Source organism: Anthonomus grandis, chromosome 13, assembly GCF_022605725.1.
Source record: "Anthonomus grandis grandis chromosome 13, icAntGran1.3, whole genome shotgun sequence".
Taxonomy (NCBI): domain Eukaryota; kingdom Metazoa; phylum Arthropoda; class Insecta; order Coleoptera; family Curculionidae; genus Anthonomus; species Anthonomus grandis.
The window spans coordinates 12,694,540-12,718,817 of record NC_065558.1 but is presented as its reverse complement, the minus strand read 5'-3'; the positions used below and the strand labels follow the sequence as shown (position 1 = coordinate 12,718,817).

General features: G+C 31.0%; 1 protein-coding gene across 1 annotated transcript in view; it reads right to left on the bottom strand.

The window, feature by feature from the left end:
- Positions 1-1,434: 1,434 nt before the first annotated feature.
- Positions 1,435-24,278, bottom strand: part of LOC126743912 (toll-like receptor Tollo) — a 48,588-nt gene continuing 25,744 nt past the window's right edge. Inside the window, exons 2-3 of the mRNA XM_050451188.1 lie at positions 8,087-8,687; positions 1,435-2,986 (exon numbers count right to left, since the gene is read on the bottom strand). Coding sequence (XP_050307145.1) covers positions 1,835-2,986; positions 8,087-8,686 — 1,752 coding nt within the window. The 5' untranslated portion in view covers position 8,687 and the 3' untranslated portion in view covers positions 1,435-1,834. The remainder of the gene's footprint in view (positions 2,987-8,086; positions 8,688-24,278) is intronic.

Below are 24,278 nucleotides of genomic sequence, written 5' to 3'. Positions count from 1 at the left end.
TACCTATTTAAGAAATATTTTAAGGCCTGCCAGTCATATTCGCAGCACTAGGTTTAATCACAAATTATAAATCCCTCAGCATCATACGGCATCATTTCAACGCTTATTCTCTTTTATTGCTGCGCACTTGTGGAATCAACTGCCGGAACAGATCAAAACACGTAGCAAGAAGGATTTCTCAAAGCATGTCAGATTAAAGTTACTCTATGAACAAGGTTCTCAAGCTTAGGGAATCAAACATGTCATTAATATTACAACATACTGACTTCAGCGTCATATCATATTATATTATAATAATCTTTTTTTTCTCTCGCTTTTCCCGCGGCCAGGCTGCCCTTACTGTCGCCCCTCGCTTCTGCCTCCCTATCTGCTAATTTTTTGTTTTTTTTTCATAACTTAACATTATATTTCTTGTAGTCGTTTTAAATTCTTTCATATACTAAATACTAATGATAGTGCTTGCATCTGCCATGCATTCATTCTTTTTTTTTAGTTTAGTTTTTATATGGAATTATTTAGAAATATTTAGCTGTTTTGTTTGTTATGTATAGGATAGTTCACATATGCTTTCCTTTATAAGGAGCATGTGAAGCGGTTTTTTTATAATCGATGAACTGTTCTATTTGTCATACTTTTTTTTTCATAAAATGTATTCTTTTTTTTTTCTTATTTTGACAAATAAACGATTTTGTATTTGTATTTGTAAATACAGTTGACATTAAAATTTTTCGTTAAGGTAACGCCCAGAAAACTAACAGTGACTGACTTTCTACAATTAAAAGTAATATTTTGGGAATTATTCTTAGTAATCACTTATCCAAAGAAATAAGCAAAATGCTGACTTATTTCAGCAGTATCACTACTAGTAAGTTTGTTAAGTCATGATCGTTGACACAAAGTTTGATTAATTTTCTTTTACAAGTCTCTAATAACTTTATCAGCAATAATTGTGGTTTTATTTCAAATCTTTTTAAATTAGAAAGTGTAGGGTAATTATGTGGTATACAATTATCCTTGAGATAATTTTACATGTACTCGTATGTTTGTTTTTTTTATGTTGATAGTTTTTTCCATTTTTTCTGATTTTAGAACTAATCGATACGAACTATCGATAAGTTGAAAAAGTAGTCTCGTGGAAGTTGTTCTTAGTAATCGAGATCAGACACCATTCAATTATCACCCTCACTCGGCTAAAAGGGAATGTTTTAATTCAACTTTTTGTGAGGATTTTAAGAAAACATCTCAACACATGATACTTCAGATTGCTTTTTTTTTCATACAGTCTTGTTTCACTTAAACCTAGGATATTTAATTTGATAAGTGCTAATTTTTCTTCCAGTTCTTGTAAATATTCACCTGATATAGCCTGTATCTGCTCAAAATTAGCTTATTTAGATAAATAAATAATAAGAGAGATAAATGAAAGACTTATGCTAAATTAAAAACAAATTTATTCATCTTATGGATTAAAAAGTAGAGAAAAGGTACAAAATAAACATTTTAGAAACGTTTAAAAAATCTTAAGTTTAATAGACATATTATAGAATAAAGCTGGTCACAAGAATTATGTATTTTTTAAAAACACATAAGACACTCATCTCTTTCATACCACATACAATAAATATTTATAAAGAATTTCTTACATTTAAAAGTATATACAAAAAAATCTGATTTACATAAAATAAATAGACAATAATCAGGCCGTTTTAATTTCTAAAACACTTATAATGTTTAATTCGTTGTTAAAAAGCCCAACTCAGTTTCACTTAAATAACCTCTCCTTAAATTAAATCAGCACATTTTTGGTATCCTAGCTAAGTCTCTTTTTGATCACTCACGTACCATTTAACATCTGGTGCCCATTTGACATCTCCTCAATTGTCGCTATAGAAACCTTTTTTTCCGCGTCCAAGGGAAACTTAAAACTCAGCTCACCGTCACAAAATAACGGACTGTGATTCTGGAACATATTATCCCCTTCACTATCTAATTTATCCTCGTGAGTATAATACTTAGCTGCATGTCTTCTCGAGTAGCACAACGCTCCAATTATCGCGGCTATAGTAAGGAGCAAAAGACAAACCGACATACTGGCAGCTATAATTCCTATTTTACCATCTTGTGAGATCAGAAAAAAGTCAGCGTCTCCTGCACTGTGGCTGGCAGCGGTACACCACGTGAGCTGACTTTTCTCCAGCATACCAAGTGATTTGTTACGCATGGTGAAAGGTGAGGCACAAATCACTTGACTAAACGTGTGACTTCTATTTGCTCTTTCAAGTAGAGGTACTATATAACACAAATCACATGACCAAGGATTATCAACTAAGTTTAGGGAGCTCAATAAGTCTAATCTTATTAAGTTAGCTTCGCTAATACCACGGATTTTATTTTTGCTAATATCTAATTGATCGAGTTGGGTAGGAAGATGTTCAGCATTAATAGTCGTAATAAAATTCCCACTTAGGTCCAGCTTTTCCAGATTAGGAGGAAACATTTTCGGATCAGTTTCTACTAAGCCACACTGACTCAGCTTCAGCTCCTTAAGGAACTTCAAGCAACTTAGCTCCTTTAAAGTATGTTGCTTCAACTGATTTCCACTTAAATCCAACTTTTCTAACGTACCGACGATATAGTTAAACGCACCCTCGTGAATCTTTCCCAATTTATTCCTGCTTAAGTTCAACTCTGTTAAATTATAGAGTTCGACAAAAGCGTTGGCAGCTATTTTAGTAAGGGCGTTACGACTCACGTCCAGTTCTCTTAAAAAAATTTGATTGACAAACGTGTTATCGTGTAGGATCAATAGTTGGTTGCCATCTAGTTTTAAATGTTCGAGATTGGTAAGGTCTTTGAGGTCGTCGGTGTGAAGATTCATGATGTCGTTATCTCCTAGGTCTAAGTAGGTCAAATGTGGGAGGAAGTGGTAGATTTCTTTGTGGAGTTTGCGCAGGTTGCAACCGCGACATTCGAGACGACGGAGTTTCTGAAATAAAAGATTGTTTTAGAAAACTGGTTTGGCTTTGAAGTGAAAGGATAGTGAGCATATTTTATAAAAAGTAGGTTAATGCCTCTCTTAATTTTTTATGCTTTGGAAATAAACTAGAAAAATCAAATGTCAAATTGGTGATTTATTCAATAGACGAAACATGAAAGAAACCAGGGACTGCTAAAACGGATACGTTTATAAACATATACTTAGTAGTCCAGGATTTGCTTTTTGACCTAAAATACATACAAGTAAACATTATCAGAAATTGTCTGGACCATCATCCGTCTTCCTCTAGCCTCAGGCTTATAATTAATTATTATGGAAAAATTATATTATAAATAACATATAATAACATATTAATTACTTATATTGATTCTAAGCGCACACTCGTGCAAATCTGTTGTTATTCTTTCTGTAATAATGATTTGATGATTTTTTTTAAATTAGTTTCCTTATTAATTAACTTTAAGTTGACGGGTTTGTCCCACTCTTGGGTTCTTTTGTCAGTAGCTAAAGAGTATCGGTTGTTAAAAATCGCAGAACAGACCTTTTTGCCGGGAGAAGATGTAATTTAAAATATTAAATATATTATCTTTATTTTGTTTCTAGAAATATATTAACTCTTTATGGCAAATAAATTACTTTTGATTTTATTTAATTAGATTTTCTCTAAAATTCTTATCTAGCCAATTCCCATGATTCAACTTCTTTTTGATATTAGAAATCACCCCCTTAAAACTCCCCATGAACCCAAGTGGAGCTTTGGAGCTTTTTGTATAGGGGGTCAAAGATCCCAAAAAAACTTTTATACAAAAATTCTCGAAACTATCAATCCTATGATAAAATGAGCTATTACCTGTTTTGTTCAGTAGGTATAAAATTCTCTACAGAAAAGGTTCCATGCATTTTTTTTCGTAGAGACTTCTGATTTGCAGAAAATTGTAGCCAAAATGTGGTAATTCATAAATTTCGAGTCAAAACGTGTTCTCAAATCATTTTCTTATTAAATATTTATCGTAGGGGTTTTATAGGTATTCTCTCCTGTTACCTAGAGCACAGCTGGCCTTTTTTTCTCTCTGGTCGTATGTGAGTCACTGTATGTGGGACATGACGGTATTTGACCAGCAAAGTGTCGAGTCGGTCAGAGTACACATGGTGTGTCGTAAGGAACATACTCGTGCAAGTAGCATTACTGCTGCTAAAAGGGATCGAGATGATAAACCCAGTACTTTGACTGCTAGCCCTCTTCGGTGAAGAATGCGTTCTACCGAGATCGAACAATTCGAATTTGACAAACTTGTGAAAAATATGAAAAACGAGTTTCTATGAATTGTCGGCGCAAAGTCAAGCACATTTGAACGGACAGTGCTTGCTACAGCTTAATTGTGTGACTCAAGTGAATCATTGCTTAAGCGCAATGATTCACTTGATAGCGATTCTCAACTATCTCATTGTTTTTAAATAAGATTTAGTAGCAGCAAAGGTGAAAGATCATAGTGAGTGTTACGTTTTTATCATCATTTTGGAAGCACGGGATATCTCAAGACAACGATCTATTCGGCAATGAAAGAATTTTCACGTTATCTGAACGTTAAAAAGTATGTACAGATTTAGTTTTGTTACCTCACTATGTTACTGTGAAATCAAAACTCCTTGAAACGTATAGTAAAAAAATCGGCATTACTGCAAAGAGTCAAAGTTCAACTAAGATTTACTTCCCCGATGTTCGTTATGATATCTTAAACAAAATCTGGTATAAAAATCGAAAATACGATGAAAAAGAAGAACGTTTCAAAATTTTAGAGGCTGCTGCTCCAATCATTCGCGATTTATCCTCCTATAAATCAAATTTTTGACAATATGAATGAAGATATTCCTGAAAGTTTACAATATTTATTGGAATAAATCATCATTAAAAATAAAAAAGGAAAAAATCACTTAAGGTTAAATCACTGCATTATATTAGCAGTGCGTCCACGATCACTCGGATCGCTTTTAGAAATTGGCTTATCAGTTTTTCTGCATAGAAGATTTTTGTCTAGGCATATTCTTGACATGTTATGAAGCTTGGCATTCTCATCGTATAAAAATAGACTTTTCTATGAAGTTGTTTTGATTCTCCATCCTCAACCGGTCATATTACCACCTGAAACTGGGACGTTTATTTTGCTGCTGAAAATGCTGGTATTATGTCTATACAATCGATAATCATAATACCATTTACATAATGAGAGTAATAAAATGATTATACCATTGAGTTCAGTCATCGCGAGGATCTAGTTGCAAGATTGATGACTATCCGATCTGCTACTGAAATTGCAGAAATTGCTGAAGTTCCAATTGAAGTTTATGAACAATATGGCATCTGGGTTTAGCATAATTACTATGGAAAATCTTGATTATAACGATTCAAGCCGAGTCATTTATTCGCAAAGTTGATTTGTTATCGATGTATGCAAAGTGGCGTGCTACATAAAAAGTTCCAGATTGGAGTAATTTTATTAAGTTGCCGTTGACTGACGATCTCAATTTTTCAACAGCTCGTTTTTTTGTTTTTACGGTTTATTCATTAGTCTACTAGCAGTTGCAATACCTTTTGTACCACTTTAAAATGTGCATTAAATATGGTCATGACATTTATCGCAACAAAAGATTAGGTTAATCGGGATACTCCGTGATAAGAAGCAGAACAAGTAAAGATAGTACCTGCCGACACGTGTTTCTGCTTTTTGACTTCTTCAGGGCAGGGCAACCAGAAAACCAAAAGAAAGTTTTCTGGTGCAGCAAATGCATTTAAAAAGTTCACAAAGGGATTTTTTACTATTTGTCGATCTACTAAATCATACTGTGGAACTTGCAGCGACATGATCATTGATGAAAACCGGGAGTGGCGTTGTACATAGTGAAGTTCCCAAGAAAGTGTTTCGATAAAATGGCTGTATGATATGCATGCTATGAATACTATCAGTGAGAGTATAGAGAAATTATGTAACGTCTGTTTAGATAGGGCAGACCAATATTTAGATGCACAAGATACATAAACAGACCGCGACAATGACGACGTCAAAAAAGTATTGGACTGATTTTCTTCTTATGATCCATTCCCAGAAATCAATTACATTATGTCCATTTCGAGTGGAATTATTGGTGATGAATAAATAAATTGTCATAATGCTTACGAAATCGGTGTAGCTTGCATGAAGACAATAATGGGTGAAAAATTCTCAGAAGTAAAACTTAAATGTATGCACAAAGTCTTTCCACTATTAAGTATTATTTATTTTGTTAAAGTTCATGAATCGAAAATCGCTATAGATTCACTGTTGCGATTTCAAGGTATAAGTGTAACAAAAAAAATAAGATCAACTTCAAGAATCTTTCCAATATGAGCTAGCACCATATCCATTGACGCTTTTTCATGAAATAGGAATACGCAAGACCAAGAAATCATCCTTATATGATTCTTTTCAACTAGCCCTAGAATTAACTCCTCTCCGCGATACATATATTATTGATGGCGGATTTCTTCTGCATCAAGTCGAGATGCAGTCAAAGATGTTATTTTTGAGTGTTGTTATGTTAACTATTTACGACAGCATTTTGGTTTGGACGTTACAGTTATTTTCAACAGTTATAACAAGCAATGTAACAACACGAAAGCTACGAAACAGCAACGGCGATCAGTGAAAACCAGTACATGCAAAGAAATTATGTCTGATCCATCAATGACTCTGACAACTCAAGAGAAACAACAAGAGAAATTGCTCTCCAATGTTAATAACAAACAGCGATTTATTACAATGTTATCATGAAAATTGTAACTGCATCATATAAACGATGACGCTAATCTTCTCATTATCAATACTGCAATTGAGTTGACGAATGAGAATTGGAATATAATTGTTGGAAGTGATGTATGTTTATTGGTTTTATTGAGAACTCTTGTGCCTGAAGATAAATATATTTATTTTAGGAACCTGACAAATCAAATATTGATACAATTATATCTATACTGATAGAAAAGTGTATATACTCATATCAGTGTTAAACTGCCCATTTTATTTTTGCACGCTTTGACTGGATAAAACAGGACATCTACTCTCTTCAATAAAGGCAAGACAAAAGCCATTAAAATTTTTGCAAAAAGAAGTGACATCAGAGATGCAGCTAAAGTATTTAATGAAAAAGAATGCTCCTCTGATAATATTTTCACAAAATGATAATAGTTTATCAAAGCGTAATTAGCAATAAATGTCGGTTCACCGCGCAAAGCTTTTAAGTTTTTAATTTGAATTCACTGGACTGGGGTTGGATCATTATGGTTATTTACAGCCAATACAAACACTATTGCCACCTCCGTTTGATGTTTTATTAAATAAAATCTTTTGTAATTGTATGAAAGGTTGTGGACCTAACTGCGGATGTAGGAAACTTGGCGTACACTGTTCTCCCAATTGCGCTGATTTCCCATTACTACTACCATGGACAATCATGCCTAAACATTAAATTGAAGAGTCCAAAAATATTGAATTCGATGAGAAATTAGACAATAAATTGTATGTACTTAACACTTGAGGTTGGCGAAGACTTGGAAAATGCGGTATCTTGTCATACTGTTAACTAAGTAGAAAAGTAGTTTTATATATTAGGCCTATTTTATCTTACGATTGATAGTTTTGACAATATATGTAAAAAGTGTTGTTTGTGACCTTTTACCTCCATAAAAAAACCGTTCCTTGGATTCATGGGGACTTTGGAGGGATGATTTTTAATGTCAAAAACAGGCTCTGGTAAAAGATTCAGCCAGATAAGAATGTTTCAGCAGATTTATCTTCTTTTCATCCAATAGTCCTTGGTTACTAGGTATACCTACAACAGATCAATACTCTGCGTACTATTCATTTTCAATATCAGACTTGTAGGTAATTAATTGTTAAACTAAATGGGTAACCAATTTAAAAGAAAATTATAAGATTTTTTTGATATTTTTCATACAAATTTGAATTTAGTTTATTACTTAATCTTATTATATTTTCCAATAAAATTTAAAAACACGCTATTGCCTTATATTAATATATGGTTAAAACTTCTCACCTGAACATCGCTAAAAACCTCCGAATTCAGCTGTCTCAAATCGTTGCCGCTCAACTTAAGCACCGTCAAATTTCCAATTTCCAAAAAAATCCGATTGGCCAATTCCGTGATGCGATTCCTCTGTATCGACAAAACCTTCAGACCGTGTAAAAATCGAAACGTGCCGCTCGGTAACGACTGGATCCTGTTATCATCCAGAAGCAGCTGCTTCAACTTATCCAGACCCCGAAAGTTATGGTCCAGCGGTTGGGTGATATTGTTCTGTGATAAATTTAACACGTCCAATCGGGTTAGACCGTAAAAAAAGTGCTTTCCCAACTGCGGAATGTTACTTTTAGTAATGTGGATCTCCTCGAGCTGTTTGAAACTGTGGAACACGGGGGACATCGTTAGCATGTTCGAGTTGTCGTCCGGAGCGGTTATTTTTAGGATTTGAGTGTCTTCGCTGACGTTTTGCAGGGTTAAGGGTCCGATCAAGCCTCCGTCCTTACAGAGGACGGTTTTTCTATTTTTTTGGTCTTGGGTGCATGTGCATTTTGTTGGGCAAAGGGCTGGACAAGTGCTGATTATAGCTAGTAGGATGACTAGTTGGAATTTCATTCTGAAACAAGCAAAAATACGTTTAATAATTTTTGTGATCAGAAAACGTTTAAAGCTCTAAGAAAAAAAATCCTTTACTTTTTACCATCGCAATGATGATAATTATGATGGTTACGAGTAGATAAAGTATTTATGTTAGACTCTTTATAATCGATATTATGAGAATTTAATTACTTTGGCTATTGAGGCTTATAGCTAAATCATAATTTTAACTTTATTGTTATTAGCATTATCTGTATCATCGATGCAGTTAATTTCAATATGATAAAGGTTTATCTAAATCACAAGAATTATTTAAATAATTATGAGTAGATAACTCTTTTCAATTAATATCATAAATACTTAATCATTTCTCGCTATTTAGGCTTATGACCGAGTGATTACTATAATTATAGTAATAATTATGCAGTCAGTTCCAAAACGATAAAGGTTTACCTAAATTTCAAGAATTATTTAATTAATTATGAGTAAATGATTATTTTCAATTAATCACAAGAACACTCAATCACTTTTTACTATTTAGGCTTATATCTTAATCAAAACTATAATTTTATTTTTATTAGGTTGAGGACATTTATAATCAATAATGATTTATGCAGTCAGTTTCAACACAGTTTAGGTTTATCTATTCACAATATTTTTTTTTAATTAATGGATCTATAGTACCGAATCGAAATAATCTTAGCTTCGAAATATTTCATTGATTTTAAATTGATAATTTTGACTAAAGTTATTGATATCAAATAAATAAGTAGAATCGAATAAACTTATTGTAAAAATTTTAATAAGAAAATTATAATACTTTTAATTATTCATAATAAATATCAAATTAATGACATTGAAATTAAAGGAGTTCTACGAAATGGTGCATTGATTTCGTGTAGATTACTCCTTGCCATTAATGTGATGATAGTTAATAAATTCTTAAAAGGCAATTTAAACCATAACAATCAGTTTATTGATTGATCAAGATTCAGAAGACGTTTTAGTCAATAATTATTAATATTAAATTAAATACACTTCACAGATATAAATCATAACAACAATTTTACGTTAAAAAGAACTAGTGATGAATCACAATATGTATATAGATTGTAAAAACTCTTCTACTTAAAATGATTTCAGTAAAATCAGTTTAAAATTAGTGTTAGTCAAATAAGTAGAATTATTAAAAATGCATATAATGACACTGGAATGCATATTGGAAATATTTAATCAATTTCAACTGATAATTGTTTATATGAATTAAAATAATTAGTTTACTCATATTTTATCAATTTTAATCTAAAATCAAAATCATGCGTAACAAATGCATTGTTTGCACGGAGATGACTCATTGCAACCACTATGACGATTAATTAATAAATTCTAAAGTTAATTGATTGATTCTAGGTTAATAGGAGTCATGATTAAATGAAAATTTATGATTATTAAATCAAGATCTATTTGACCAAAACTAGCAGATAGTTCTGAATTATAACAGTGATTTTGGAACCCAGTGTCCAATTGCAATCACTATATCTATTAACAATAATCATCTAATGAGATACTCATCATTCATAATAATCATGTACCATGAAAAAAATTTTACAACGAATCATAACAATTGATTTATTAAATCAATTGATTGAATAATTTAATGATTTAATAAATCAATTGTTATGATAATAAATATACTTTTACAATATTCATTTTATTTATGAATTTCAGAGTGATAATGAAATCATTTAAGTTATAAGATTTAGGAGAATTTAATATACAGGTTCGTGGATCGGGTCAGGGAATTAGGCCTCTAGTGGTTGAGGATATTTATCATCTTACAATTGATGTTTCGCTAATTGTTAACATCCTTTAAGTGCGCAAATTTTAATGTAAATGACCACAGTCAGAAGAACAGCTTTCGCAAAGTCAATTTTTTGTGTTAATGATGCTGTGTCAGCCATCTACAAACTTTATGACATTTTTAGTCAATCAGTGCCATTATATAAGCCATGCAAGAATAAATACAATTAACCGAGGTGGTACACACCAGAAATCATTAAAGACGTAAAGCTAATAGCCATTTTGCACAAAAATTGAAAAAAGAGCCAATTCACCATTGAATTTTAATAATTTTGAAAGGCGAGGTGGTCCATAGAAACCAAAGTAAATGCTGCTTATGCAGAGTTTATTCATCAAAGTAAGGATTGCATCAGGTCTGATCTGAAGAAATTTCGAATAAATTCAATAAGAATTTTCAATACATTCAGCAAAAACACAATACATCTCGAATACCTGAAAACTTGACTTATAATGATACTTAGATAAGCCAGAAGAAATTTTAAATACTTCTTATCATTGCTTTGAGAGTGTTTCTGGTAACTCTATTTAACACTCAGATTATCAAGATGAAGTTTTATCTCAGAAAATCAATATATCAGTACTTTAGAAGTTTTGAAATCTCTGAAAAAGATAAAGATAAAGAAAGAAACTGCTGGATTGTGCAATGTACCATCTTTTCTCCTTAGAGACTATGCTCGCGCACTATTAGGCCCTGTATAAGTTATTTAATTCGGACTAGTATCTTTCCTAAGAAGTGGAAGTTCTGTCCACCTGCGCAAAATCTGTCCTATTTTCAAATCAGGTGACAAAAGTTTGATCAAGAATTACCGGTCTATCTCAATATTGACCGATTTCTCAAAAGTTTTTGAAGTGTGTATATATGACAGCCTTTTTTTCTCAGGTCAAACATCTTATATTACAATATTAACATTGCTTCTTTCACTCTAGATAGACTAGTCCCAATTTAATAAAATTTTTCCACTCTAGTTATCAAGCCATCAGCTGCCGACAATAATTTGATGTTATATTTACAGATTTCGCAAAAGCATTTGATAGAATGGACAATGCCATTCTTGCTCAAAAATTACATAAACTGAACTTTTAAAATATTCTTGTAAAATTGTTCTCCTATCTCTCCAATTAAGTCTATTGTTAAATTGAAGATCTTTTGGTTTATTGGCACCGGGGAGGATTGTTTCCTCCTTCAGAAAAATCTTAAGCTGTTTTTGATTGGTGTACCTTACTGTTGAATCTAGAAAAATTGAAAAACCTTACTATATCCCCTTTAATGCATGAGTTTAACTTTAAGTATTCCATATAGACATTAGAAAGATTCAAAAAAGGCAATATCTGTGTAATAAAATTACCTTATTTAAATTATTTGCAAAAATACATTTAGTCATTCCGCCTTCAAACAAATAATATCTTTTTTCTAGTAAATAATTAGATTTATTGGAAAATGAATTTATCTACTTGTTTATGTATATTTTTATCAGCAGAATTATATACGTCTTTTCTTCTTTCATTAGATAAAATGGTTCAATTTGTAAAAACATGGTTACTTTTTTAATTTTTATTTTGTGATTTTTTTTTTAATTTTATTTTGTGTAAGTTTCGATATTATTATTATTAATAATATTATTATATAATTATTATTATTACATATTATACTGACTAACCTTTTATCCTATAAAGGATAAAGATCAGCCGCAGGTATTTTATATTCCACTCTCATCAACCCGCCATTATCGCATCCCTAAAGATGCAGCGAGTTTATGCCTTGCGAGTTTTATTAGGATTTTCTTATATGAAACCGTAACCCTTTACCATATGAATAAAGCTTTTATTGTTTACGCCCGCATAATAAACCAAAATTTATTAAAATTGCATGCACAAGCCTAGACTATATTAACCCAACAAACCATTTCCATGTGGCAGTTATACGTTATAGTAACTAATAATTTGCCAAGCGCGATTTGCATAAACATAACTTCGGTAACTCCTCGTCGACGATGGTTTTACAAACATGCATAATGCGCCTTCACGATGCAATTTCGCGGAGTATTCCGGAAGACGTCCGGAACTATATAGCTCCGGAGCTTTGTTGTTTCCATCAGAAACAAACCAAGAAAACCACGTAGTCACTCTATAGGCTTAGAACCATCAGTTAATTCTTTACCTAAAAAATATCTTAATACTATGAAATACTAGAAGTTTGATAATAGATTTTTCATTTTTTTTTAATTTTTTTATTAAAATTAAGTCCACACTGGTACAGAATATATCGCACATATCTCTTATGTATATTTTTCCTTCAATATTCTTTATTTTATTCTATTACTTTTCTGACTGCTTTGCTCCAATAGCGCTACTGGATGATGAATATTATTGAATGATAAATATCTGTAATAGCAGTTTTTTCAGCAGACTTTCCTGGAGGAATTTTTAAAATACTCTCGAACAAAGCCAAATTATTCGATTTTTAATTACAGAAATCCCTGAAGAAAAAAAATCATATCTTCCTTAAATAATATCTCGAGTCCCAGAATCTTTCTTCCAGCCACTTGACTAATGATTAATTATTCTTCTCTAAATTATTTTTTTCTATTATTTTCATCCATGAATTAATTCTTGTTTTTTACTCTGTCTATACACAGACGTTAGATAGAGAATAATGTTAATATATATTTATATATATTATAAATCGTTATATTGCTCAGTAGACAAAGGTAAAAATATACTTGGCATTGTTCTTGATCTGGCTAAGGCTTTTGATACTGAGTAGCAATCAATCTCTTAGACAGTTTAAGAAAAAATTGAATTTTGGATGCTGATGGTTTTAAAGGCACAGAAGGGCCAGTCAATCTTGATTTTCCACAAGGAACTGAGAAGAGAGATCTCTGGACATATACGTATCTTGGCGACGATTCTGCCATTAGCAACTTTTTGCTCCTTTTAGGCATTTGAAGAGCTGAGTATCCTTCCGTCTTCTATTTCCTGTAGGCAGCTAAAATAATGATTATGAGTTATAAAGACCTGTTAGATTTCTTTAGACAAACTGATAAACTGATTATCTTAAATGTATTAAATAACATTTGTTTTTGTACTTATAGCGACAACGTATTGACTATCTTCAGATTAAGTAATTGTCTATTTCTTTCAGACAATTGATTAATTCCTTGTAAGACTTGACTTTGGGAAGTGATATCTTCCAATTACTTGGCTATTACTAAGTAGAGTTTTATATATTAAAATTTCTAAGCAACCTCAAAGGGCAAAATCTGTAATCCATGCGAACCGTCTTATTACACGTCATCGGACATGATATTTTTCTGGAAACTATTTATTTACCCACTTTTGAAGCATACATTTTTGAAGCATTTTGAACTGCTGAAGCATAGTAAGGGGGAAATGTAAATTAAATTCACTGTGTTTTCACGTTTCTATTTTCCAGAAATTGGGTAATATCACATTTGCCATAAGGTTTAAATATACAGTTGCCACTAATGTTTTTCCCAAAAAAATTACTCGATACTTTGATCGTTCGCTTCCATAAATATCTTCCTAAACGTTGATCTTTTTAGAAATTCTCATTTGCCCAATACTTCGAGTTGTATCTGTTGTATAATTAATCAATGTGAGAAAAGATTCATCAATTATATGCATTATATTCTTTTAAGCAAAATTTATTCTTCTCTCGTAATCTTCTTTACTGAGTTCATGTAAATTTTCAATTTTGTATGGAGCAGTGTTAATTTTCATTGAAAACTTATTTATTTGATATTTTATAGTACATTTATTCTTATTCAGTTCTACTTGCCTGATATTAATTTATAAGGCGTGCTATTAATTCGCTTTCTTTATCTGTCTGTATAATAAAATGTATTCCACTTTCAACCTTTTATTTACGGAAGAACAAACAAAAAATGCTAAAGAGTATAGATTTTTCCCTTGTGCTTAGAAGTAATAATTTCCAACTCCTAAACACAAGAACCTCACGATAGGCCATTATAATCATCCTAATTAACAATTTGTCGCTTCAATACAATAATAGCAGACATTTCCAAGACCCGCGAGGTGATTATTCGACATTTTGCAGAAAATCAGATGCGACACTAACAAATTGCATTATTCGGAAATTGAATTAATTATTGCAAAGCCGGAGCACTGTTGTTGTGATATGCTTGATTTAACCGAAATCTGTCTCTCTCTCTCCGCTGTTTGCTCGTTTGTGCATCGCATGAACAGTCAAAATAATATGCGCCGATTTTAGTCAGTTTCCGGCCTTGTTGCCGGGATTTTCGCAAAAGGGAAATAAATTTTGCCAGTTTGGGCCGGTCAAGTCCAATCTGTGTCAATTTTTTAATGGCTTTCGTAATAGCATACACGTTTGACGTTTCGAAAACTGAAGCTTCAATAAACAGTACATTAAAGCTACTAAATTGTCAGGGGACATATGATGAAACAAAAACAAAAAAACTACCTTGTTCTAGGTATTTTCGAAAACTATTTTTTTATAGGAACAGCAGCTCAAAAAGAGAGGTTTCAGGAAGTAATATTGTAGGCGGTAATATATTCTATAAGTTATTGTTTAAATTTTCTCTATTATTAACCTTAAATATTTTAATCGTTAATATTAATTTATAGATAACTAAAATATATTAAAGGATATATTTATTATCGATAGTTTTAAAGTGAAAAGGACTCGTTAGGATTTACTTACATTTTATTAAATGAAATTTTTATTGTTCTGGAATCTTGAAAAATACCATTCGATGTCAATATCAATAATATGTGTCAAAATCCTGCTATGTTTCGTTTGTCTTTTCGTCATACTAATTACGATTTCTTTTCTCCAGTTATTACAACGATGAGAACATTTCATGAACTTAATCTTGATCTCTTCGTAGATAACTTTGTTAATTTATTTAAATTTCAGGACTTGGGGAACTAAAAGATTGAAACTATCGATAAAGTTAGGTGTTACATTTTTGTTAAATTTTCCTTTATTATTTTTGCTATAATTTTGTTCATTTCCTTATCATTGATTATTTATTATATTATTTGTAGTTGCCACTTATTATTAATATATTTTATTTCTAGGCTCTACCGTTCAAATAATAAATAAATAAAAAAATAAAAATATAAAAGATAATCTGTTTATACCTTCCTCTCTACTAAAAGCAAGTTACGTACCATGGAACTCCTTACTAATATTAATATTTCTCTATTCTGCATAATATAATTTTTTGCTTATTTTACAAATATTGGGTTACTTATAGGAACAGTTACACTAAAAAATTTTTTAAATGCAATTTTCACTCAATGTTAGAATTAAAAATCACTAAACAAGAAAAAATAGAAAACACTATTTAGATTATTTCTGATATGTTTTAGGTATGTGGAATTAGTCTTTTCCAGGCATTTAAATTTAGTTTTAATCTCTTTATTTTTGTCTGAGTTGTTTGACTTCTTATAAACTTTCGCCTTCATAAATAATTTCTTATTGCTTCCAGGTAGTTCAATTTATTTGCTATTTCGGCTTGTCATTTTATATATGTGTTACACTTCAGGCATAATTTTTAAATTTGTCCGTTGTAAAAATTTTCAATTTCCATGAAATTAAAAGTTATAATTTCTTGAAGATAATAACATTTTCATCGTGGTAAAACATATTGTGCTTGAGTACACCAAATACGTTAGCTCCAAACGCAGGGTGCTACTCTGCGTTTCGGGAAAAAAACTAAAATTTTTTATAGTAATTTTTTTATTACATTCGTTTAATATTTGTATTCTAGAATAAAGTTTATAATAATTAATATTGTAGTTTTTTTTCTTAATATTTCTATTTAAATGTTGACCTTATAGAACTAAAATCGTAAAAAGTTCCTTCAAAATGCAATAACACCCGTAGTAACGATAGCTGCGGCCGTTTATTATAAACTTACGAAAGATTAATGGGTGCTGTTGGCCTTTTAACGGGCCGACACCCATTTTTCACGAGCACCCGTGATATTGCAAAAATCGACAATAAAAATCCACCGATATAACTTTATATCTAAGGGAATCCAAAACTGAACTTTGCCTTTTGTTCGGGAAGGAATCTGCTGCCATTTATCTTTTACACGCTCTATGTGTGTGTGGTTATTAAACTTCTCAGACACAAACATTTTATATTAAATATTTCTTTTTAGAAGGAGTTATTTCGCTTCGTTTTATCCGAAAAAAAAATCATTTTTGTATTGAGCGAGACGGTAATGGGCTTTTTAAAATTCATAAAAGATACCAGTTGTACCGTCTGATTGGCAATTTATTTCCAAATCCCGGACTCTAAAGAGGCCCCGGAATTTTCTATTACCCAGATTCCGGAAATATTTTCACGGTAAACAAAAGGTTTAATTATTGTGTTCCGGAATATGAATTGGCTATAAGACTCGGAAATTAGTAAAGAGGATAAGGGTGAATAGAGATGGTCAATTCCTTTCAGTTTTATGATTTTTTTACCTTTATGATTTTATACCCTAGATTATTTTATTCTATGATACTAAAGTCTTGATTTTTCATAAATTTATACAGATCACCTTTAATGACTTTTTTTATTTGTCAAAAGCTTTAAAATCCTCCGAAGCAAATGTAACTCGTTACTATAAAACGTTCCATAGTAACCATTTTTATAACTCTTTAGATTTTAGATTATTGACGATTAAAGCAGTCCTGTTTTGATAATCTACTAAGAGCTAGTTTTCATCGAAATCACCTTTTTTCATAAATGTTATTATCTTCACATTCTTGTAGATCTTCTTCTAGGATATTCACGTGTCTTTAAGAAGAATTTTTCTCAATTTTGAATACCCTGTATCGTTGTTATTCGTTGTATAATATCATCTGCTTCAGTACATTCATTTCTCACTCGATTCCTCAGAGTCAGGCCAAGCATCTCTCCATTCGCCTTTGTGTTACTCTAAGGTCTCTGCGCCAAAGGTCAGAGCCGGCAATGCGCACTGGTTAAATCTTTTAAGTTTCAAGTGACTTGAGATATTTCCCTTAAGAATAAATCTAATTTTTCCATACGCCACCATCCCAGTATTTCGTCTGTTTACTTCACAGTTTTATTTATTTATTTTGTTTATCTCTGGTTATTTTAATCTCATGACCAAACTATACATACTTGTCAACCAATTCTGCTTTATTATTAATTTGTATTTGATCACAGGGAACCATGTTAGCCATGATTGTTAGCCATGTCTTTGGCCTGCCCCACATTGCCTAACAAAATAACAATGTCATCCGCGAAGCGTAGATGATTGAGTCTCTCTCCATCAGATCTCCCGCTTTATATAAAAAAATTATCTCAGGGAAATATTTTTTCCTTAAATATATATTTTTTCTTTAAATATTTTTTCCTATATATGTTTTTTCTGCACCAAATCCGCATTATCAATCTATATATTGTATTTCTTTTATCGATTAATGACAATTTACTCTCTATGTTCCACATTCTATTGATATAAGCATATTTCATTTAAACATCAGTTGAGTTATACATCTTTACCTTTACCTGGAAGAGAAATGATCGATTCTTCTTCTTCCTAACCATCTTTCAGATCCAGTAAGTATTCATTATATTTTTATAGTAAGAAGTTGGCTTTTATTTAAAGCATTTTTTTTCAATTTCTCGATTTCACATTCTTAACTTTCCTCCAGACCTTCTTTTTTGAACTTTATTTTTTAATGGTGATATTTATGGCAGTGACAACTTATTTCCTATATCCAGATGTTTCTTTAAGTGCGTTCCATTTTTATAACTTTTTTTATATACAATAAAGAACACGTTTATTTTTCTATGTTCTTAAGAAATATGCACAAATCTGTTATTTATATGCATATTTTCTTAACATCTTGTTCTATTTAGTAGGATTCTGAAAAACACATTTTTGCTAAAAATTTCCTGATATAATCACAGGGTAGGGTCTTGACATTTTGTAAGTAAATATGTTACTTTTACAATAACATTTATAAAGATTCAATAACTTATAAGACTATCAGAATTACTGATGATATTTTTCCTTAAACTTTTTGGTTTTTCATTTAAGTATCCACCTGGAATCTGATAATAGTCCTGCTTTTCCAAAACTATTCCTGAGTAACATTCCTTACTTCTTCTCTTCCAGATCCAGTGAATATTCATTATATTATCATTGTTTCTCCTTTGACACCCTATTTCCAGATTAACCTATTGGTTTTCATCTGAAATTCTATTTGTTCATTGTTAAAGTTTATATTCTTGAATTTTTTCTAGACTCTACTCTTTCAATCTTTCATGCAACAAATTAATTTTTTTCTGGCCTAAAAACTTATCTAATTAAAAAATAGCATTAATTTTCTTCAGACATATTTGTATCCAATCTTCAAACATTACCTTTATCATCTTTATATTGCAATCAATTTTATCGTGTTGATCAAGTTTTCTATTTCAAGTACATTGTAAGTTAAAGGAATTCGTCCATTAGCTCAAAGAGACCTGGATACAATTTACAACAAAACGAAATAAACGCCAGTTCTCGGTCCTGAAAACTATATATTAAGTAAAATAAATTATAGGTGACATGTTTCGCTTAAAGAATTATTCATCATAAGACCTGATAGTCAAAAGACCATCACACACCTACTATCTATAAGCTACCAAATCTACAAACTACAATCATAGTCATTATTGTAATTAATCAATAAAACAAGTAAAGTAATCAATAAAAATTATTTTTGATTTTTTGATTTGACATAATTTTTATTTTTCACTTTTTTTTTGGATTTCATCATTTCTTCGAAATGTAATAAAGCAATTTTGAAATAAAGTTTGTGAATCTCATTTTTTTAATGCATTAAAAAATTTATATGTAACTATCTCGAAAAAGATGAATCGTAGCTAAATTTTTGAACTATACCTTTTTTAAGCAAAACTGTTTGCACAATGCATATTTTAAATAAAAAATTTAATTATGTGAAGTCTAAAAAAGTTACGGAATAAATACTCTCTAATTACTTCATAAACTTTATTGATTTTGTAGTTTTCAGGTAAGTGAAATTGATCCATTTAGTCAGCTAAATTTTGATAAAATGAGCTTTAAAGTTATTCTTTCAGTCATTTGATCAGAAATAGCAAAATATCTATAAAAATGACTTCAAATGCAAATTATGTAACGATAGAAACTATGAAGTTTAATGTGTTGCAGAAGAGATTTCTAAATTTTCAGACTCTTCCTTATCAAGCTAGATTCTAATGTTCTATTTAAAAGTGATTTTATTATTCAAATAATTTTTTTTAATATAATTCTAAAACCATCATGGTCACTTTATTTAAAATTTCTTGTTTAAAAAGACCCTTCGCTTAAACTATAAGCACTCGAGTTATTTTTGTTTTACTTTGAACGACCATAAAGACCACTTAAGTTAGACTAATGTCTTTCAAGTGGATCAGAACTTCGATAATTTTATTCGATCTAAGCACGGCTGTGCGTCAAACTTTTACTATTAAAAGTTTTATACGTTAACTATAGTTTCCTAATGTCTTATGAATGAAAAAATATTACTTTCAGGTTTATTAACTCTTAAAAAAAACAATTGTTTAGGTGGTAATATAACATCCATAATACAGCTTCCAGATGTACTAAACTCAATTTATTATGTCGATGCACACATAAATCGAATGTTATGTAATAAAATACGAACCGAATAGCGCGGATTATTAACACCTTTTTCTACCTGACTTCCGTTTCCGGATTTAGAATCTGATATTATGCGTATGGACGTCTATATTGTATATGTACTATGCATTGAAAAATAAATAACTGTTCTAGGTTTACTAGTTTTTTTAATATAGAATAATGGAGCGGCATAGTTCAAAACACTTTGGGTTTAGGCAAACTTAATAGCTTCAATAGTAATTTAATATGTTTGGTAATTATCCTTGAAATATGATCTACATTTGGAGTTTTAGAAAATGTATATTTTTTCTGGTTAAAATAATATACAGTGAGAGCCAAAAGTCCGAAACAAATTCATTTAAAATTCAGGGGTATGTTCAAAAAAAAACGCTTGGACATGTCGATTTTTATTTTTAACTGCGGGTTTTCTTACTATAATTTCATGTATACAGGGTGGTCCAAAAATAAGTTACGACCATCAACCTCAATTTTTTAAATGGAAATACCTATTTTTTATTCTGTATTCTTAAAGAACAGAAAATTCTAGACATATTTTATGTACAATGTCCTATACCTATCTTCATTTGTTTTTGAGTTATTGACAGTTGAAGATCGGCATATTTGCACTTTTGACATGTTATAAAATCCAAACGGTTAGACATAGACAAATGCGGTTTGCACTTTTTATCGAAGCTTATCCGCAGTGTCAACAGGTACTGAGAAAATTACGGTTGAATTTCTGAACATATAATAATTCATGCAACTATGTAACACCCTTACTAAGGTAACCTTGTTTTTTGTGTTTTTTCATCCATTGTTCCAATGATGTTGTCATCATTTTTTGAAGTGACAGGTATCAAGCAGTCTTTGTTTATTGTAAAATTAAATATTGCCTGAAGAGATGAATAAGTTAAGTGAAACTCAGAGAATAGAAATACTAATTATGATAGGATGTGGTGATCGCATTAGAACCCAACACCAGGTTTGTGAAATGTTTAATACCAAGTATCCTGATAAGACAATATCTCAGTCTACCGTAACTAGAAAGAAAATTTAGGGAATTAGGTCACGTCAGAGATCGACCCAGATCGGGTCGTCCGTCAATTTCCGAGGAAAAGAAGTTAAATGTTGTTTTGTCCATTGAAGAAAATCCTCATATACCAACTAGACAGGCAGCACTAGATAACGATGTTGGAAAAACATCTTTAAGAAGGATTTTGAAAAAGGCAAAATATCATCCCTGTAAATTAAAATTAATGCACGAACTTAACGAAGATGATACAGATCGTCGATTAGAGTTTTGCGAAACTATAATGAATGTCTGCCATAACGACCGTCTTTTTAATCGTAGAATAATTTTATCTGACGAGTCGACCTTCTGCCTCAATGGTACAGTGAACAGACAGAACTGCCGTTACTGGTCTTCCTCCAATCCAAATTGGGTGATTGAAGCTCAGACCCAATATCCTCAATCTGTGAATGTTTGGGCCGGCATTATCAATGACAGAGTCATAGGTCCATTTTTCTTCGAAGGTACCTTAACAGGTCAACGTTATTTGGAATTCTTAAGGAACGAACTGATTCCCGCTTTATGTTTGATGTTTCCAAATGCGAATAATCCCAATATTCCAGAAGCTTGAATTTGGTTCCAGCAAGATGGCGCGCCGCCACACTTCAGCAGAGCCGTGCGCCAATATTTAAGTGAGGTATTTCCGGGTCGATGGATTGGGCGAAGGGGTCAATTGGAGTGGCCTGCTAGGTCCCCCGACTTGACTCCTTTGGACTTCTTTTTGTGGGGTTATTTAAAGCATAGAGTGTATGTAAATAAACCCAACAATTTAGAAGAATTCAGAAATAATATAAGAAATGAGATTCAACGAATACCTCAAGAAATGATACGCAACGTTCTGAGAGAATTCGAATCAAGACTCGCTTACTATCAAAAAGTTAATGGCGCTCAATTTGAACATTTAATTCGGTCTAGATTAGAATAGTTTCTTTTTGTTCAACGTTTATACAATACTTTTGATTAAATACATTAACATTTTGAATGTTTTTTTAGAAATTCAACCGTAAATTTCTCAGTACCTGTTGACACTTACTAGCTAGTGTCAACAGATGGTTTTAAAAAAGCTTCGATTAAAAGTGCAAACCGCATTTGCCTATGTCTAACCGTATAACATGTCAAAAGTGCAAATAGGCCGATCTACAACTGTCAATAACTCAAAAACAAATGAAGATAGGTATAGGACATTGTACATGAAATATGTCTAGAATTTTCTGTTCTTTAAGAATACAGAATAAAAAATAGGTATTTCCATTTCAAAAATTGAAGTTGATGGTCGTAACTTATTTTTGGACCACCCTGTATACATAAAATTATAGTAAGAAAATCCGCAGTTAAAAATATAAATCGACGTGTCCGTTGATTTTTTGAACATACCCCTGAATTTTAAATGAATTTATTCCGGACTTTTGTCTCTCACTGTATAATAATAGAGTTTAAAATATTAACAAAAGCCATTAAAGAAGATATATCAGTTAGTTTAAATTACGATCCTCGCGTGGATCACTATGCAACCTCACGTGTTTATTACAATTTTAAGAAGAAGTACAAAAGAGTAAAAGCAATTGTGCTTTTGAAAATTGACCACGTCTTGTACGTTGCCAAAGCTCTCGCACTATCACAAAATTTCTTAATTTGGGCATTTGATTAGCAAGAGGGGTAGTGATTAGGAGGTTTTATTGGTTACTGCACCCTTTTAGTATAATTTTATTATAAAACTAGAAGTCATTTTGGAAGTAATTTTTTTGTGTAGAATTGATAATACAAATTGGCTCATCACGTCTACTGATATTTAAGCTTTTGGAATAACAAAATGGGTTTTTAACTGTTTTTAAGGTTATGTATAAGATGCATACAAATTTGTTAGTATTCCTCCTCAAAATAAGTTATTAAGAGGTTTTAATTTATGTCGATATCAAATAAAGCGTGAAGACTTTTCATAAAGATTTTTATACTCGTGTTAAAATTTCTTTTAAAGTTAGTAATTCTTTTTAGATTGAATGAAATGTACTGTTTTTTCCAAATGTTGATTTAATAATTACAAATAAGTATGTAAGTTAAATTTAAAAAAATTTTAGTATATTTTTTTTTTATAAAGTGTTAGAAAATCGCTTTGGTTTAATTAAGGAAATCAGCTCAAGTAAAGGACATAAAATACATTAGACTTTATTAATATAAAAAATTAAAAAAATTTTGAACAAAAGCAGTTTTTTATGCATTATCCTCAACAGTTGTTCTAATACTATTGTTTAATACTAAAAGTTGTGGTAGATAGATGGAATGAACTGCATCAACTGCAAAAGATCCTTTTTCTTGGCAGCGCTATTTCCATTAGAATACAAAAGTTGTAGTGGTTTTTTAAGTTGATTTTGTGATGCATTCCTTTTCTAGGTGTTAACTGTTTGAAATTCGTGCATGTCGTTAACACCATTCTTATAATAAATTAAATAAAATATACATTATTAAAGGATCTTTTTTATTAGAAGAAGATGGTATTTTCAAATTTATAATCTGACCTTTTTCCTTCCAAAATATTATCAAGTTATTTTTTTTAAATACGACCTTAACGTTTTTATTTAATTGTGATATGACACTCTCTTAAAAGCAATAAAAAAACATTTATAAAAAAAAACAATAATAATCTACACATGTCTGTCTGAGACATGAGTTCTGCCATAAATTTACGTCTGTGGACGTAACCGTAAAAAAAAAACATCAAGGCCAAATCTACTCTAATTTTGGTTTCATTTTGAAGTGAGAAATAAATTAGGCTTTATGTTTGTTTTAATTTTCTGACAAAAAGTTTGATTTGCCCTTCTTTACATTCTATTGTTCAAATTTATGATATAGAGGTGGGTATAACTTTATTCTGATCTGTATTTGTTTTACCCAGATTTTTTCTGAGAATGTGTGATATGTTGTAACACAAAGAGAAACTACTAAAAAATATATTAGTAGTAGAAATCGTCCGCGAAATGGATTCCAAGGTACAGGTGTTAATCTT